This window comes from Pseudophryne corroboree, chromosome 6 (genome assembly GCF_028390025.1).
Source record: "Pseudophryne corroboree isolate aPseCor3 chromosome 6, aPseCor3.hap2, whole genome shotgun sequence".
NCBI lineage: Eukaryota > Metazoa > Chordata > Amphibia > Anura > Myobatrachidae > Pseudophryne > Pseudophryne corroboree.
Genome location: NC_086449.1, coordinates 472,856,724 through 472,876,031, shown reverse-complemented (window position 1 = coordinate 472,876,031; position 19,308 = coordinate 472,856,724). Strand labels below are relative to the sequence as shown.

Sequence of the window (19,308 nt, the reverse complement as noted above, 5' to 3'; positions counted from 1 at the left end):
TTCGGATTTAAACTGGCCTCACTATAGTCGACACTGGAGTCAGAGTCGGTATCCGTATCCGCCATCTGGGTAAATGAACGCTGTTGTGACCCTGAGGGGGTCTGGACCTGAGACAAGGCGTCCTCCATGGATTTTCTCCATGTTTGGGTCTGAGAATCAGATTTATCCAGCCTTTTAGTCAATAACGCCACATTTGCATTCAACGTACTCAACATATCCACCCAATCAGCAGTCAGCGGTGCCGACAGAGTCACTCCCAGCGCCTTATCCGCCCCCACTGCAACTTCCTCAGGGGAGGAGCACTCAGCCTCAGACATGTCGACACACACGTACCGACACGCACCAACACACTGGCTATAGGGGACAGAGCCACGGAAAGCCTGTTAGAGAAACACAGAGGGAGTTTACCAGCTCACACCCCAGCGCCTATCCCGGTACTGAGACTTTATACACACTGCCTCAGACCTGTTTGCGCTTTTTTATCAAATGATAATAGCACCAATTTACTGTGCCCCCCCCCCCCTCATTTTGCACCCTGTTACTTGTGCAGAAGTGTGGAGGTTCGGGCCAGCGTCTCTGCATCCTGTGAAGATAAAATGGCGCTGGTAAGCTGTGAGGGCTAAGCCACGCCCCCTCACCGGCGCGCTTTAGTCCCGCTCGAATTAAAAAAAATTATACTGGCGGGGGCTATATTTAGTGCCTAGGCACTTCCAATATATATATTTTAGCCAGTTTTTTAACTTCAGTAATCATGCTGCCCAGGCCGCCCCCCCCCTGCGCCCTGCAAGTGCCGCCGTATGTGTGTGTGGGAGCATGGCGCGCAGCGCGACCACTGCGCGGTACCTCAGTACTGAAGTCTTCTGCCGTCACTGAAGTCTTCTTTTCTTCTTAATACTCACCCGGCTTCTATCTTCTGGCTCTGTGAGGGGGGTGACGGCGCGGCTTCGGGTACGAGCAGCTAGACGCACCAAGCGATCGGACCCTATGGAGCTAATGGTGTCCAGTAGCCTAAAAAGCAGAGCCTTTGAACTCACAGAAGTAGGTCTGCTTCTCTCCCCTCAGTCCCACGATGCAGGGAGCCTGTTGCCAGCAGTGCTCCCTGAACACAAAAAACCTAACAAAAGTATTTTTTACAGAGAAACTCAGGAGAGCTCCCCTGTGAGTGTCCAGTCTCTCTGGGCACAGAATCTAACTGAGGTCTGGAGGAGGGGCATAGAGGGAAGAGCCAGTTTACACCCATTTAAAGTCTTAAAGTGCCCATGTCTCCTGCGGATCCCGTCTATACCCCATGCTCCATTTTGCAGTCCCCAGCATCCTCTAGGACGTAAGAGAAATATATATATTATATATATATATATATATATATATATATAATTTCATTTGTATAGCGCACTTATATATCCATATAATGAAGGCACTCAGGAGAAATCGATAATACAATCCAGTGTATTAAGGTCCTTAATACACCGGATTTTGCATTACCGATGTCTCCTGAGTGTCTTCATTATATGGATATATTGAAAAACTGACATGGCACCAGAGCAGTATATGGATGTATATATATATATATATATATATATATATATATAAAGAAAGGCTAACAGCGCCACTGCACAGTCCCGTATTTTCACAACGTTCAGACCAAACTGTAAGTCCGTAAACACAGTCCCTTTATGTCACTCCCTGCAAAATAGAGGGCGTCAGCAATGCAATTAGCATTGGTATATGTGCTAGATAGAGAAATAAAATGGGAAATATATCTAAGCGATCACTGGTGACATATATAAATAGGTAGACTGTTTACTCATTCGATATGATAAAAGTATACATGGTTTTATTACAAAACTAGCACTAAGACATCAGACTGATATCACAGAAAATTAACACAACAATAAAAAGGAGTAAGAATAAAAACCTCTAAATAGTTAATACAGGAGATGAGACTATTAAAACACTGCTGCAGAGATATAAGAGGATTAAATATTTGTAAAACGAGAATAAAAGTTTCCAAAAAGCTTAACTTGAGAAGGTAAGTATATCAGGTGGCACCCAACGCATTTCGTCGGGTCAGACTTCATCAAGGGGTGGTGTATGAGTGGGACAGTACTTCAATATATACCCAAACTAATGTGAAGTGATTAATTACATCACTTCCTGTCATTAGTAAAATCAAGCATTTAGGGTATGAATAATAGTGTTAAAAAGGGGGTAGAATATAAAGAGTAAGGTGATGAGCTGGACCGCTATCTTGAGAATTTAAAATTGTTAAAACACAGAGATATTTAAAAGCAAATGCAGCAGCCAGTGACCTCCTGTCCGGGCCGCGTCTTTCGTCACTTCCGCCCCACTTCCGGTAGCCGGAGGCCTGTACTGCACAAGCGCCGGCTTTGGCCATTCTAGTCAGTTAAGTCATTAATTTCACATTAATTTCCTATTACAGCGGCCATTTTTAAGAAGTCCGGTGGCCGCGGACAGTATTAGATAATGAGATAAAGCGGCGGTGACCATATTGTAGTGAACATCTGTGCTTTCATAGGCATCCTGTTTCTCATGCATTTGTCTCCATAAGTTCGTTTCAAGCCGCACATGCAAATTAAGAGAGGAAATCTCAGGATCAGGAACACATTAGCTGGGAGCCGCTATGTTAAATTACATAACTTCATTATTTACCCATATATTTATTTCTAATAAAGGACTCCTTCACTACAATATGGTCACCGCCGCTTTATCTTATTATCTAATACTGTCCGCGGCCACCGGACTTCTTAAAAATGGCCGCCGTAATAGGAAATGAATGAGAAATTAATGAGAAATTAATGACTTCACTGACTAGAACGGCCAAAGCCGGCGCATGTGCATTAGGTATAAAAAGGGGACAACCCAGTCCAACAAGCATTACTACAGCTGGCAGATTGAGTTCACTCAATTTTAGAGGTGAATTAAGTAATTTTCTAAATTCTTTATGTTAATCCAAGGTACTTTTAACTGTTACACAATGTATCCATTGCCAAATGAGGTGCTATTTGTCTATAATATTATAAATATGTTTGTGATTAAATTGAGAAATTAATAGGTCACAACTTGTCCAAAAAGCGTGTATCTTTTTCCAAACGTTGAGAACCGTTCCATATGAAATACCTTTTGTATCGTGCTATATAAGATCTTTGTATAATTTTTTGTGTAGATGCACGGTTATAATAAGTATTACCAGTTGTTTCATTGTAAACTATAGAATTATTCACTAAGTGGAATATCCACCTCCATCTTTTGGCTTTATTAATATTATATGTACCATTCTGTTTCAAATGATATTGTATGAACCATCTATTGCTTATTCTATTTTACTGGTATTACCATCTGTTGTAATTGTATCCATCTGACACTACTGAAAAGTGATTACTCATCTGTTTAGTTGTTAATGATATGTGAGTTGCTGTACCATCTTATGAATAATTATTTCATGTGTATCACCCTTAAAGATCTGTACCAATGAAGAAGATATACAAGAAGTCATGTCAAACAATTCAAAAGTATTTCTAAAAGGTCAGCATATACAGTACATTCTATGGCTACTTTAACTGAAATTATCTATAATAATGATGTTGTCACAAAATGATAGACTATCCGGTAGAATACAGCGTTAGCAGACATGCGGAAAGTGTCAGAACTCGCCTTTCTTTGTCTTCTTTCAGCAGCAGCGAGCTGAGCGGTCATCCTCTCCTGCATCTTCCTGCAGTGCTCCATCACCGCTTCTAAGATTGTCATGGGGTTGCTACAGATTGGTTTCTTCTCTTTAGCAACAGCACCTGCTTCAAAGTCTCGTTGAAGAGCAAGGAACGGGTCACCAAGATTAAATCTTCCATATCTTTCTTGCACAAAAACTTCCTTTCGCCTTGCCTTAAGAATAGAACACATAATAATTCAAAGACTGAATATTTGAAACTTTTTTTTTTAAAGAACAAAAAAAACAAATAAAGGAACTTCATACATTTAAGAAATTCAGACACAATTTACAAGCCAAGCTCTTTTTGTGTGACCATGTCCTTTTTTTCAGCAGGACTGTCCAATTTTCTGCACTCTTTCCTCCTTCATCATATCCTCCATTAAACAGAGGATCTCATGCTAAAAAGAACCAAAACTGGTTTATTAAAAAATGCTGAATAGTTTATTGCAGCTTAAAGCAGTGGTTTAAGCTACATATACCTTATGTACCAGTCATGAGAACGCTCTGACATAGACTGTTCAGTAGATTAGGGAGGACTATGTAGCGCTGAATGTTCCCGGCAGTGCTGTGCAGTTATAAAGACAACTGGCTTTGCTGCCGTTCCCATGATCACAATGAGAAGGAGCAGGCCAATCACTGCAGAGCTCTTGTAGAAAACTGAGGTCACTGCACGAGCCTCAGCAACCATTGGGTCCTAAAAATTTGCTATTGCTGCTATACATATTGTTTTGCCACTGTCTTGCAGTAATTGTGGGGCCAGCAAACAACTTATTCCATGTGATTTCCAGGGGCAGTTTTAAAGGAGCTATATCATAAAAAAATAAACCAAGACTTCAATAATAAAATTATCTTAGCAGAGCTACATAAAGGAGCATGGATCACTAAAGGTGTCTATGGCACCCATTCATTGCTGCTCTTGGTTTCAATATACCAAAGGCACAAACAGAGGTAGTTTCTGAGATCCCCTGATGGACAGAGCCATTTTCTGCTGAGATAGAGTGTACCTGTACTGTTACATGTGATTTGGCATTTGTAAAACAGAACTCTATTCCCTCTGAGAAATAGTATCAATGTGCATTGAGCAGACTTGGGTGTTGTGGATATTTTGTTCCCCACTACCTAAAAACCTATGGTCAATTGCCACTATCAGCCATCCCGAGCTTTCCTTTGAATATGAATAATACTCTGCTAAACAAAAATATCCATTTGGCAGGGGCCAACTGTTCTTTAGAGCATAAATTGTGCACTACTCAACTTTTATAAAAGTGTGTCTATATTGAGTGGTCTGGATACAAATAAAGCATACTTCCTGTCTTTAGAGGGCCTAGATTTTTGAATAACCTTATTGATAGATTTTGATACAGGTCATACATCGTTTGGATTCCATGGGGCATACATATTCTGCATCTCTGGCAAACTCGGACCCTATTACATATGCCTCATGTTTGTACATCTTTTGTAGTACATGAAAAAACAGGTCTCCTTAAAATTGTGGGAATTTCAAATTTGTAAGTAAAACTGCTTTCTATGTGTAACTATAAAACACAAAATATTATCAGATTCTCAAACCGCTGGGACCTTCAAGATAAAATCACAACAGAAAAACACAATCCTATATGGCAACTACAGAAACGCTAAATCAACCCTACAAAACAATCTATCCCAAGGCAGAATCGTGTAATTGTGAATAAAACCCTAAAAGTTTCTAGAAAGAAGAGTGTGCATGGAATAGGTGACCAAGTATATACACTGCCTTCTCTACAGGCCCTAACACACAGCCATATTTGGATTTGTGCAGTTTCTACACTGCTGAGCATAAACATCCAAGAGAAGGGTGTGGATCATTAGACAGTGTCTAGGTCGACCACTATAGGTCGACAGTCACTAGGTCGACAGGGTCAGAAGGTCAACATGTTCTAGGTCGACGGGTCAAAAGGTCGACATGAGTTTTTTTGTGTGTGGGGGGGGGTTGTGTTGTTTTCTTCGTAGAGTGACCGGGAACCCCAATTAGTGCACCGTGTCGCCTCGTATGGCTCGCTTCGCTTGCCATGCTTCGGGCAAGGTGCCTCGCTTCGCTTGGCACAGATTACCGTTCCAATCGTAGTCCACGTGGATCGTTAAGTATGAAAAAGTAAAAAAAGTTTTTTTTTTAAAAACTCATGTCGACCTTTTCACCTGTCGACCTAGAACATGTCGACCTTCTGACCCTGTTGACCTAGTGACTATCGACCTATAGTGGTCGACCTAGACACTGTCGATCTTCAGACTGGATCCCCAAGAGAAGTCTACTGAAAGGCCAAAGATGTGAACACAAATGACAGAGACCCTTCTCCAGATGACCACCAAAATCACATTACAGATAAAATGAGCCCTTGAATAAATTGCTAGAGAATGTTAAAGTGGGCTGCCACAGAATAATGTGGTTATATAATTGATAACTTACAACACTTATAAAATTAGACATCTTGATGATTCACCTAGACACCCACATCTGTGTCACTGAAACTAATTTCTCTCATTGACTGCAAGGTGTAACTTGCGTTTCATTGTATTTGACTGGGTCCTGAACAGTGTTTCAGAGCTGTTGATGATAATTATATAGTGTCTCAGCAATGCTGTGAAGAGGTACGGAATGTGCTGATGCTATATAAATATGAAATAAATAAGAGAGCATGCTGTTTCCGTTGTTGTCTGGATGAAGCAGTTAAATTCAATGTGCACAGGGATTAACAAACAGCTTTCCGGAGTGCAAGGAAGAGTGGAAACGCGGACACGTGGAGTAAAAATCACTGCAAAAGCCAAGGGATCCATATACAGGTGATAATGTTAAAATGGGATTTTTCATGTAGTAACATAAAGTTGACAACCCCCGAGGCAGAAATGTTGGAATCTGCAATTACACACTTCATAAACTTTTATGAAGAGAATATAAACTTATGTAGGTATTAATAAACTTATCACTTACTTAAGATGAAACTGAACCCTAAATGCCAGGGGATTAATGACGACAGCTTGTAAAGAGGCCTCTAAATGATCTTTAAAATTGTATGCAGAATGATTTATTAGGCTCATTACAAATCTGTTTATTACTAATGCTGGATCTTGATTATTTAGTTTAGCTCTCTCTTCCATCCCATACTGTCACACTTCATCCTCATGGATACACTGTAATTGGTTACAGGACCCTTAAGCATCCTCTTGACTTTTAATACAACTTCTTACATATATTTGGTCTACTCGTCAATTGTTAATAATAATTAAAAAAAAAAAACAACACAGAGATTTTATTACTTATAGTAAATGGGATAAACTTGTCTAAGGCCGGGTACACACAACAGCAACAGCCAATGGTCAGGCTGAATTCCCTTCATCCCGGACCAATGTAGATTGGCCATACACATATGAAAGACGGAACATCATATTATTCCATCTTTCATTTACACTGCACAGCGTCGCTAGCAATATCTTCCATCAGCCCTGCAGTATGGCCAGCTGGAAGACGTCGCAAGCGACCGCGGGGTCACGCAAATCGTGTGTACCCACTAAGGGTGAGATTCAAATGATATATCACGCCCAATTTCCTTTGTAAAATGATCTCCGTTATCGTGCATATTGCGCCCATAGTAATCAGGTTTACTGTGTAAAGGGTTGGGTGCCTTGCTACCCCAGGGGTAGCGAGCTGAAATAATGATACAACGTCCCATAGGGCAGAAACAGAACGAGTGTGGAAAGGGGTGAAAAGAATTGAATCCCGCCCTAAATGTGTAGAGAGTTGTCATTACAATATGGCAAATCATTCCAAAATCGCTGTAGTGTGAACTCAGCCCAAGTCTAATGGTTTATTTACACAAAGCCTAAGGAGAAACTGCATGCGTAGAATGTTACACAACTTTGTCAGCCTTCGTTCATGTGGCACAAACCGTTGCAAAACAAAAAGCTTAATTATTGTTGTAATCTTTCTGTTTAATATTTCATTAGCTGAATCCAAACAGAAGATCCCACCTAAGTGGGAACTTCCACTATGAAATACTCAGAAGTACTGATAGAATAGCTGGCACAGGAGTACAGTGTGACAGGGGAATTACAGAAATTACTGATGTACACAATTGAACGTTTTAGAACATCTCATTTTAAAAAAAGGTGATATGATGGATCCCAGTCCAATGCGCTTCGCACTAGTAAAAGGCAGAAGATTACATAGACCTTCTCAGTATTAACAATGCAAAAGATAGTTTTGGGAGTAGAACAACATTTAAGCACCACAGGACATCTGATAACTAGGTCTCAAATCGACTGAAGGCATGCAGCATGAGATGGTATGAGCTATTTTGAGTAGAGTTCCAGCATTAGGTCATTTGAGAGTAGATATGGGGCAGCATCGCTGCGCTGCACTTGACACCTTATTTTACAAAGATGACTTCAGGGTGCTCAGAATGTTAGTAAGAGAGCAATGTATTATTGGATATTAGATATTAGCAGCAGAAAACACATTGCCCAGGTGTACTAAAGTGGATTCCGGCATCGGTACCCTGACCGCTGGGATCCCAACAGGCGGTCAGGATACCACCGGGGCACTGCTTCCCGCATCAAAGACTTCAACCTTCACTCTCTGGTTTAGGCTTGAAAGCTCTTGTTCTATATTGTGGATCCTCTAACTGGAGGTAGAGACGGTATTACTCTCAGGTACTTATTTATCATTTGATTTCAGTGTAACTTTGCTTGTTCTTCTACAATTGTTTTATCTGGATGATTAGACAACTACTATGAAATCTGAGTGACACACCATCAATTTGCAGAATTGCTCACATTGTAACATACTAGAAAGATTTTCTTGGTGTTATCTCCCTACAGTTTTAGTATGGAAGTGTTTTGTACGCTTATTGAGTAAATCATCTGAAATAACAGGCTAGTGTTAGAATTTGTGTAACAACTACTGTACTAGATAAAGGTTTTGTAGCTTTGTTTAAATTGCAAATATTCTTTTAAACCATTAACAGAGCAGAATAATATTAAAGGGGATATTTGGCTCATACTGCGGAGTAAGAAGATATAATAATAATAAAATTAATATCGCTTTACAGACATCAAAAACAATGCACATAGGGGGTCATTCCGAGTTGTTCGCTCGTTGACGATTTTCGCTATATTGCGATTAGTCGCTTACTGCGCATGCGCAAGGTTCGCAGAGTGCATGCGCTTAGTTATTTTACACAAAAGTTAGGTATTTTACTCACGGCATAACAAGGTTTTTTCATCGTTCTGGTGATCGTACTGTGATTGACAGGAAGTGGGTGTTTCTGGGCGGAAACTTGCCATTTTCTGGGCGTGTGTGAAAAAACGCGGGAGTGTCTGAAGAAACGGGGGAGTGTCTGGGCGAACGCTGGGTGTGTTTGTGACGTCAAACCAGGAACGAAACTGACTGAACTGATCGCAATAGCTGAGTAAGTCTCGAGCTACTCAGAAACTGCTAAGAAATTTCTATTCGCAATTCTGCTAATCTTTCGTTCGCAATTCTGCTAAGCTAAGATACACTCCCAGAGGGCGGCGGCTTAGCGTGTGCAATGCTGCTAAAAGCAGCTAGCGAGCGAACAACTTTAGAATGAGGGCCATAATACAGAAGATTTAAGTAATACAGCAATAGATAAGCCACACAGACATAAAAGAAAACCTTGAGCACACAGAAAACATAATGCATAATTGGTGTAGGCATTTTGGGTAATAACTTCCAAGGGTTGTGTATTCCACCCTCACGAGGTACCAGATGAGGCCGCCATCTTGGGCGCATTGCGTAGGATTACCCAGGGTGGAATAGTCTACCCGTAGAAGAGATAATACTAAATGGGGAGATTGCAGAGAACTAAAGTTAAGAGTAGGGTTCCAACAAAACCATCAGGTCCATGTATTTTTCATCCCAGTAGATATGCCCTATAATAAAACTATTGTCTCTAACTATAACACACCTGGACAACACCCTGAATTATCTACTGCTAACTTATGTAACTAATAAGTTGCCCATTTGTTTTGTATTCTAAATATTAATTTATATTAAACCATATAATCATATGCAGAAAAAGAAAAGAAAAAACAAGAATATAAAAAAATAGGACATTCTGTGCAATTGCTATATATTAAAATAGCAGATACCCTGCCAGGGACAAAATTATTAACAGTTGCGATTCTTAATAGAACTGGCATACACGATACTGAACCAAGGTTACAGGAAAACCAGCTTGAAGCCACACTGAGATTGCATGCTTACAACACAGACTGTGAATATAGAGTAATATTTAGTTATTGGGGTAGGAGGGATAGGTTAGTATTCTGGAAGCCTACACAATAGGATAGTATCAACAGATTAGTAAAAATAGAAGAGGTTAATTGATTACACGATTTGTCTAGGCTAGACAAAAACACGGTCTTCAAATTCACAAGCTGCAAAGTTAATTCTGTCAGCTGCCCCCTTCACATCCTTCTGTGGCTCCCATGGAAACTTAGATAGCCATTACCACATCTCATGACAGTATCTGTGTATCCCATTCCATATGAACACCCTGCTGTATGTGATCAAATCTATCTCCTCCCATCTCCCCGCTCATCCCTTTTTAGGGGGAAACGAGCTTTCCCACATGGTCTATATTCACAGACTACTGCAAACTAGTTGGAAACAAAATCTGAGATATTCGTTTTAAGTGACCATATGAAATACGCTACCTTTAAGAAGCACGAGTCCTCAGTGGTACAGTTCCACCGGAAATTGCAGACTTAAGGTGTGTACACACATTGAGATTCGGGCTAAACCCCGAATCTCAGTATGCGATAGGGACTAGGTCGGTATCGCAAGCAAAGATGACTGTGCTTGCGATACTGGTTTTGTCCGATTTTGGCTAAGTGTCAATTTTGAATATCTTTTATACTAGATTGTCAAAATTGACTTGCCTGCACAGTCTGTCTGGGCTTGCAATACCGTCCTCGCAGGACGGCGCATCGGGATCGCAAGTTGACTTTCACCTTGCGATCTGCACTAACTTTCTTTACGATTTGGACTATATAATCAAAATCGCAAATAAAAATCTCACAGTGTGTACACACCTTAAGTACTTTTATCATGCCTCCACAGATTGCCCATTTTACCCCAACAAAAAGCAAAACAAAAAACAAACACTTTGTGGGGAATTCAATTAGCCTCAGTAGAATACCGTGGGTTAATTGATCCCTGGGGCTATCCAATTAGCCCTAAAAGCCAGTCATTTGGGATTTCTTTCACCTGTTTCAGTGGGTCAGAACAAAATCCCTAATAACTCAGGGTTTAACGGGTGCCACGACTGCATTAACGCACAAATCTGTGAACTTTTAACAGATTATGCGAGTTAACACCCATTAATTTAATGTGTCAATGGCGGTTAACACAGGTTAACAGGCATTAACTAGGCTATTGAGAGAAGTCAGGACCCTAATTGAATAGCCTTGGGCATTAAAGCCTGAGGCTACCTTCAGTTTTCACCTGCAGTAATTTACCGCAGGTAACTGAATTCCCCCCCCCCCTTTTTGTATCAGCAAACACTCATTTGACGATCTCACATCATATCGCACTCGCTATCTCTTGTCTAAAGAGACGGAAGATAGAGGCTTGATAGTCAAATGTGCCCGCTATCGTGCTGATCGCGCTAATTACAGTCTGGTTTAGGTGCGTCAAGCACCTAAACCTGGCTAAAGCAATGGGCGCAATCATGTAGAGACCCGTTTGGGCGCCCAAACGGGTATCTTTACACGCATTTCAGCTCAGTACCTCCGGAAGTAGCGAGCTGAAATGAAGTTATCGCACCAGTCAGAAGTAACATTAGAATACCGCCAGTGGGCACGATAGGGGGCAGGAGGGAGGGAGGGACATTTGAATCCTGCGCTTTGACTCTCTGCAATATAATGTAATGCTATTTTCAAAATGTTGAAACATTTAATATGACAAAACAAAATATGATGGAGATTTAGTAATATCATGAGATTGAGATGTTTGCATCCCCCACAAACATATGAACCAAAGAATGGTTTTAAAAGATACTCTTTAGGTGGTGTAATGGCCCAATCAGGCTGTGCAATATGTTTGAGGAAGCATAGGGTCACTGCTGGTGAAACTGCAGTCAGGAGTGGTCCTTTCTGAATATCTGGTGGAGCTGTCCCAAAGTACACCCACTATGGTCACAGCTCAGACTTTTCATATTCTCCCTGTTTCACCTATGTCTAAAACAAGTTTTATTGATTGCCCCTTCCATAGGATGCTGAATATCAAAATTATCTCAATGTGTATATTCTAAATATATCGCATGTCATATTGTTGCAGCTTGGAAGACATCAAATCCACCCAATTACGTTTTCTGGTCATTAATTGCTATTTAGTTCTTTTATTCCTTCAGTATTGATTATCTTGTTATACTGAAGGCTACTAATGTTGCTTTTTACAGTATTACAAGCTTCCTGTTTTCAGTAGCAGTGACTTGGACTGATATACAGTAGTTTATGTTTTTCTGCATCCTCTAGTGTAACCTATCCTATCTAAGCAATGTGATATGCTTACAGTGCATCTATATATTTTGTTTGATTGTTGATGCATTTTTTATAAACTGGGGGGGGGAAATAGATGACACCATCTGATTTTTTTCCATGGGGAAAGTTGATAAATTGCTATGTTAATTACTTGCAAAACAGAACAGAAACCTAATCTAAAGACCATGTTAAAAGAGGCATACCAAGCATAATATAATAGAACTAATAATAATGTAATAGAACTGTGGTGCAAATAACACACACCAAACCATGGCAATATGATCATTCGTGGCAAGCTGTACTATACTGTATGAGGCTTGGTCTAATGTGAAAAGCCTGTTACACGCTGAAAGCAGACCGGAATTATTAATTAATATAAGCAGTTATTAACACGCATAACTATCTACACACTGCCCAAACAAATATTCAGGAGTCTGCAGAACATATTTTGATCAGGTGAAAAAGGCTATCTGCCAGGTTGCACCCACAGAAAGCAATATGTCTGTCTACATGCAAGAAGCCACAATAACTTCTAGGCATAATCCAAGAGGTTGTTACATGCCTGTAGACATCACAATTGGAACATCAGATCTGTGATAAATAGGGACAAAAACAGATATCTCCATACTGCCATCTTTTTTACATTCACATTTCTGAATAATAACTTTAAACCAATGTTGTTTAAATTGCCCTGGAGTCTTTCATGAACATTGGGATAATAAATCTTCTGTGCATCTGATTACATGTATAATATTATGGTTATTCTAGTGTATGTATTATCTATTTAGAAATAAAGGGTACAGCTACTGTTGAAATAAGCCATATTGTGGGTAAAATAAGTGTTGCAATATACATAAATAACTGGGTAAAGCTAGTGCTAAGTTACAGGCAAAACTTTATAGAAACAGTTTTTTGGTATGATTTTCCCTTTATCGCTTGAACTTCCAGCCCGCAAAGTCATTTAGTCTGGTCCGACCAGAGTACCAGGGAAACCTCAGATGGGACTAGGAGGGGAATGGCATCCGATGGAGGGGGACGGACGGAGGAGAACGTGGGTTAGGGAGATGGCAGCACACGGTACTAGGAGAGAGAAGCAATTCGACGGATGGGGAAGGACAGAGGAGGACGTGGCTTGCTTGGTTACCGGCTAAGGCAACCACGAGTGGGACTAGGAGAGGGCGTGGCCTGGCAGCCGAGGTGTACATGTGCTGCATGCGTTACGTGGGTGCTCGGCGCGGTGTCTGTATGAGTGTGCCCCCCGTGTGTCTTCCAAGCTCCTACTGTTCTGAGACTCCTGTACCCGGCTTCTAGCATACCTGTTCACTGGTGGCTGCTGCTGATCAGAGGAGGTGGCGGCGGAATAGTGTGGACCTGGACCTGTGGTGTTTTAGGAGTCTGGATGGGAACTGTCCTGCTGGGGTGACGAGTGCCCTGCTGGGGGCATTTTGTGTTACTGGCACTATACTGGGGCATTAAGTGTAACTGGCATTACTGTGGGCAGTATGTGTAAGCAGCTATTACTGTGGCCATTATGTGTAAGGAGCACTAATGTGGGTATTATGGAGTGTGGGATGTGCTGTGGGTAGGTGGGGCCTTGGCGGGAGTGCTTCAAACATGGCCCGTGAATGATATTAAAAAGATCCAAATGGCCCCTGGCAGAAAAAAGGTTCCCAACCCCTGATCTAATGCAGAGCAGTATACAAAATGAATGTACTTATATGGGTGACTGGAGAAAAGCACATTGTATTCTTTCATTTTCTTTAGTAACAAAATGTCCAAATTATTAGATTTTGAGGAAGCATGAAAATAAGAATTTACTTACCGATAATTCTATTTCTCATAGTCCGTAGTGGATGCTGGGGACTCCGTAAGGACCATGGGGAATAGCGGCTCCGCAGGAGACTGGGCACATCTAAAGAAAGCTTTAGGACTATCTGGTGTGCACTGGCTCCTCCCCCTATGACCCTCCTCCAAGCCTCAGTTAGGATACTGTGCCCGGACGAGCGTACACAATAAGGAAGGATTTTGAATCCCGGGTAAGACTCATACCAGCCACACCAATCACACCGTATAACCTGTGATCTGAACCCAGTTAACAGCATGATAACAGAGGAGCCTCTGAAAGATGGCTCACAACAATAATAACCCGATTTTTGTAACAATAACTATGTACAAGTATTGCAGACTATCCGCACTTGGGATGGGCGCCCAGCATCCACTACGGACTATGAGAAATAGAATTATCGGTAAGTAAATTCTTATTTTCTCTAACGTCCTAAGTGGATGCTGGGGACTCCGTAAGGACCATGGGGATTATACCAAAGCTCCCAAACGGGCGGGAGAGTGCGGATGACTCTGCAGCACCAAATGAGAGAACTCCAGGTCCTCCTCAGCCAGGATATCAATTTTGTAGAATTTTACAAACGTATTTGCTCCTGACCAAGTAGCTGCTCGGCAAAGTTGTAAAGCCGAGACCCCTCGGGCAGCCGCCCAAGATGAGCCCACCTTCCTTGTGGAGTGGGCATTTACAGATTTTTGGCTGTGGCAGGCCTGCCACAGAATGTGCAAGCTGAATTGTACTACAAATCCAACGAGCAATAGTCTGCTTAGAAGCAGGAGCACCCAGCTTGTTGGGTGCATACAGGATAAACAGCGAGGCAGATTTCCTGACTCCAGCCGTCCTGGAAACATATATTTTCAGGGTACTGACAACGTCTAGCAACTTGGAGGCCTCCAAGTCCCTAGTAGCCGCAGGCATCACAATAGGTTGGTTCAGGTGAAACGCTGAAACCACCTTGGGGAGAAACTGAGGACGAGTCCTCAATTCCGCCCTGTCCGAATGGAAAATCAGATAAGGGCTTTTTCAGGATAAAGCCGCCAATTCTGACACGCGCCTGGCCCAGGCCAGGGCCAACAGCATGACCACTTTTCATGTGAGATATTTTAACTCCACAGATTTAAGTGGTTCAAACCAATGTGACTTTTGGAACCCAAAACTACATTGAGATCCCAAAGTGGCACTGGAGGCACAAAAGGAGGCTGTATATGCAGTACCCCTTTTACAAACGTCTGAACTTCAGGGACTGAAGCTAGTTCTTTTTTGGAAGAAAATTTACAGGGCCGAAATTTGAACCTTAATGGACCCCAATTTTAGGCCCATAGACACTCCTGTTTGCAGAAAATGTAGGAATCGACCCAGTTGAATTTCCTCCGTCGGGCCTTACTGGCCTCGCACCACGCAACATATTTTCGCCAATTGCGGTGATAATGCTTTTGCGGTTACATCCTTCCTGGCTTTGATCAGGATAGGGATGACTTCATCCGGAATGCCTATTTTCCTTCAGGATCCGGCGTTTAACCGCCATGCCGTCAAATGCAGCCGCGGTAAGTCTTGGAACAGACAGGGTCCTTGCTGGAGCAGGTCCCTTCTTAGAGGTAGAGGCCACGGATCCTCCGTGAGCATCTCTTGAAGTTCCGGTTACCAAGTCCTTCTTGGCCAATCCGGAACCACGAATATAGTGTTTACTCCTCTCCATCTTATCAATCTCAGTACCTTGGGTATGAGAGGCAGAGGAGGGAACACATACCCTGACTGGTACACCCACGGTGTTACCAGAGCGTCTACAGCTTATTGCCTGAGGGTCCCTGGACCTGGCGCAATACCTGTCGAGTTTTTAATCACGTGGAAGACTTCTGGGTGAAGTCCCCACTCTCCCGGGTGGAGGTCGTGCTGAGGTAGTCTGCTTCCCAGTTGTCCACTCCCGGAATGAATACTGCTGACAGTGCTATCACATGATTTTCCGCCCAGCGAAGAATCCTTGCAGCTTCTGCCATTGCCCTCCTGCTTCTTGTGCCACCCTGTCTGTTTACGTGGGTGACTGCCGTGATGTTGTTCGACTGGATCAACACCGGATGACCTTGAAGCAGAGGTCTTGCTAAGCTTAGAGCATTGTAAATGTCCCTTAGCTTCAGGATATTTATGTGAAGTGATGTCTCCAGGCTTGACCATAAGCCCTGGATATTCCTTCCCTGTGTGACTGCTCCCCAGCCTCGCAGGCTGTCATCCGTGGTCACCAGGACCCAGTCCTGAATGCCTAATCTGTGGCCCTCTAGAAGATGAGCACTCTGCAACCACCACAGGAGGGACACCCTTGTCCTTGGTGACAGGGTTATCCGCTGATGCATCTGAAGATGCGACCCGGACCAATTGTCCAGCAGGTCCCACTGGAAAGTTCTTGCGTGGAATCTGCCGAATGGGATTGCTTCGTAGGAAGCCACCATTTTACTCAGAACCCTTGTGCATTGATGCACTGAGACTTGGCTCGGTTTTAGGAGGTTCCTGACTAGCTCGGATAACTCCCTGGCTTTCTCCTCTGGGAGAAACACCTTTTTCTGGACTGTGTCCAGGATCATCCCTAGGAACAGAAGACACGTCGTCGGAACCAGGTGCGATTTTGGAATATTGAGAATCCAATCGTGCTGCCGCAACACTACCTGAGATAGTGCTACACCGACCTCCAACTGTTCCCTGGATCTTACCCTTATCAGGGAATTGTCCAAGTAAGGGATAACTAAAATTTACTTCCTTCGAAGGAATATCATTATTTCGGCCATTACCTTGGTAAAGACCCGGGGTGCCGTGGACCATCCATACTGCAGCGTCTGAACTGATAGTGACAGTTCTGTACCATAAACCTGAGGTACCCTTGGTGAGAAGGGTAAATTATTGACATGAAGATAAGCATCCTTGATGTCCCGAGACATCATGTAGTCCCCTTCTTCCAGGTTCGCAATCACTGCTCTGAGTGACTCAATCTTGAATTTGAACCTCTGTATGTAAGTGTTCAAAGATTTTAGATTTAGAATCGGTCTCACCGAGCCGTCTGGCTTCGGTACCACAACAGTGTGGAATAATACCCCGTTCCCTGTTGCAGGAGGGGTATCTTGATTATCACCTGCTGGGAATACAGCTTGTGAATGGCTTCCAAAACTGTCTCCCTGTCAGAAGGAGACATCGGTAAAGCCGACTTTAGGAAACGGCGAGGGGGAGACGTCTCGAATTCTAATTTGTACCCCTGAGATATCACCTGAAGGATCCAGGGGTCTACTTGCGAGTGAGCCCACTGCGCGCTGAAATTCATTGAGACGGGCCCCCCACCATGCCTGATTCTGCTTGTAAAGCCCCAGCGTACACTGAGGGCTTGGCAGAGGCGGGAGAGGGTTTCTGTTCCTGGGAACTGGCTGATTTCTGCAGCCTTTTTCCTCTCCCTCTGTCACAGGGCAGAAATGAGGAACCTTTTGCCCGCTTGTCCACGAAAAGACTGCGCCTGATAATACGGCGTCTTCTCATGTTGAGAGGCGACCTGGGGTACAAACGTGGAATTCCCAGCTGTTGCCGTGGCCACCAGGTCTGAAAGACCGACCCCAAATAACTCCTCTTAATAAAGCAATACTTCCAAATGCCGTTTGGAATACGCATCACCTGACCACTGACGTGTCCATAACCCTCTACTGGTAGAAATGGACAACGCGTTTAGACTTGATGCCAGTCGGCAATTATTCCGCTGTGCATCACGCATATATAGAAATGCATCTTTTAAATGCTCTATAGGCAAAAATATACTGACCCTATCTAGGGTATCAATATTTCCAGTCAGGGAATCCGACCACGCCAACCCAGCACTGCACATCCAGGCTGAGGCGATTGCTGGTCGCAGTATAACACCAGTATGTGTGTAAATACCTTTTAGGATACCCTCCTGCTTTCTATCAGCAGGATCCTTAAGGGCGGCCATTTCAGGCGAAGGTAGAGCCCTTACAAGCGTGTGAGCGCTTTATCCACCCTAGGGGGTGTTTCCCAACGCACCCTAACCTCTGGCGGGAAAGGATATAATGCCAATAACATTTAGAAATTATCAGTTGTTATCGGGGGAAACCCACGCATCATCACACACCTCATTTAATTTCTCAGATTCAGGAAAACTACAGGTAGTTTTTCCTCACCGAACATAATACCCCTTTTTTGGTGGTACTCGTATTATCAGAAATGTGTAAAACATTTTTCATTGCCTCAATCATGTAACGTGTGGCCCTACTGGAAGTCACATTCGTCTCTTCACCGTCGACACTGGAGTCAGTATCCGTGTCGGCGTCTATATCTGCCATCTGAGGTAACGGGCGCTTTAGAGCCCCTGACGGCCTATGAGACGTCTGGACAGGCACAAGCTGAGTAGCCGGCTGTCTCATGTCAACCACTGTCTTTTATACAGAGCTGACACTGTCACGTAATTCCTTCCAACAGTTCATCCACACAGGTGTCGACCCCCTAGGGGGTGACATCACTATTACAGGCAATCTGCTCCGTCTCCACATCATTTTTCTCCTCATACATGTCGACACAAAAGTACCGACATACAGCACACACACAGGGAATGCTCTGATAGAGGACAGGACCCCACTAGCCCTTTGGGGAGACAGAGGGAGAGTTTGCCAGCACACACCAGAGAGCTATATATGTACAGGGATAACCTTATATAAGTGTTTTTCCCCTTATAGCTGCTGTATAGTTAATACTGCGCCTAATTAGTGCCCCCTCTCTTTTTTAACCCTTTCTGTAGTGTAGTGACTGCAGGGGAGAGACAGGGAGCTTCCCTCCAACGGAGCTGTGAGGGAAAATGGCGCCAGTGTGCTGAGGAGATAGGCTCCGCCCCCTTATCGGCGGCCTTATCCCCCGTTTTTCTATGTATTTTGGCAGGGGTCAAATGCATCCATATAGCCCAGGAGCTATATGTGATGCATTTTTTTTTTGCCATCCAAGGTGTTTTTATTGCGTCTCAGGGCGCCCCCACCCAGCGCCCTGCACCCTCAGTGACCGAAGTGTGAAGTGTGCTGAGAGCAATGGCGCACAGCTGCAGTGCTGTGCGCTACCTTGTTGAAGACAGGACGTCTTCTGCCGACGATTTTCCGGACCTCTTCTGCCTTCTGGCTCTGTAAGGGGGCCGGCGGCGCGGCTCTGGGACCCTTTCAAGCTGGGCCTGTGATCGTCC

At 43.2% G+C, this 19,308-nt stretch overlaps 1 protein-coding gene across 1 annotated transcript in view; it reads right to left on the bottom strand.

Annotated features, from left to right (window-relative positions):
- CTTNBP2 (cortactin binding protein 2) overlaps positions 1-19,308 on the bottom strand; it is a 164,779-nt gene that overhangs the window by 93,274 nt on the left and 52,197 nt on the right. The window contains exon 3 of the mRNA XM_063927221.1: positions 3,673-3,897. Coding sequence (XP_063783291.1) covers positions 3,673-3,897 — 225 coding nt within the window. The remainder of the gene's footprint in view (positions 1-3,672; positions 3,898-19,308) is intronic.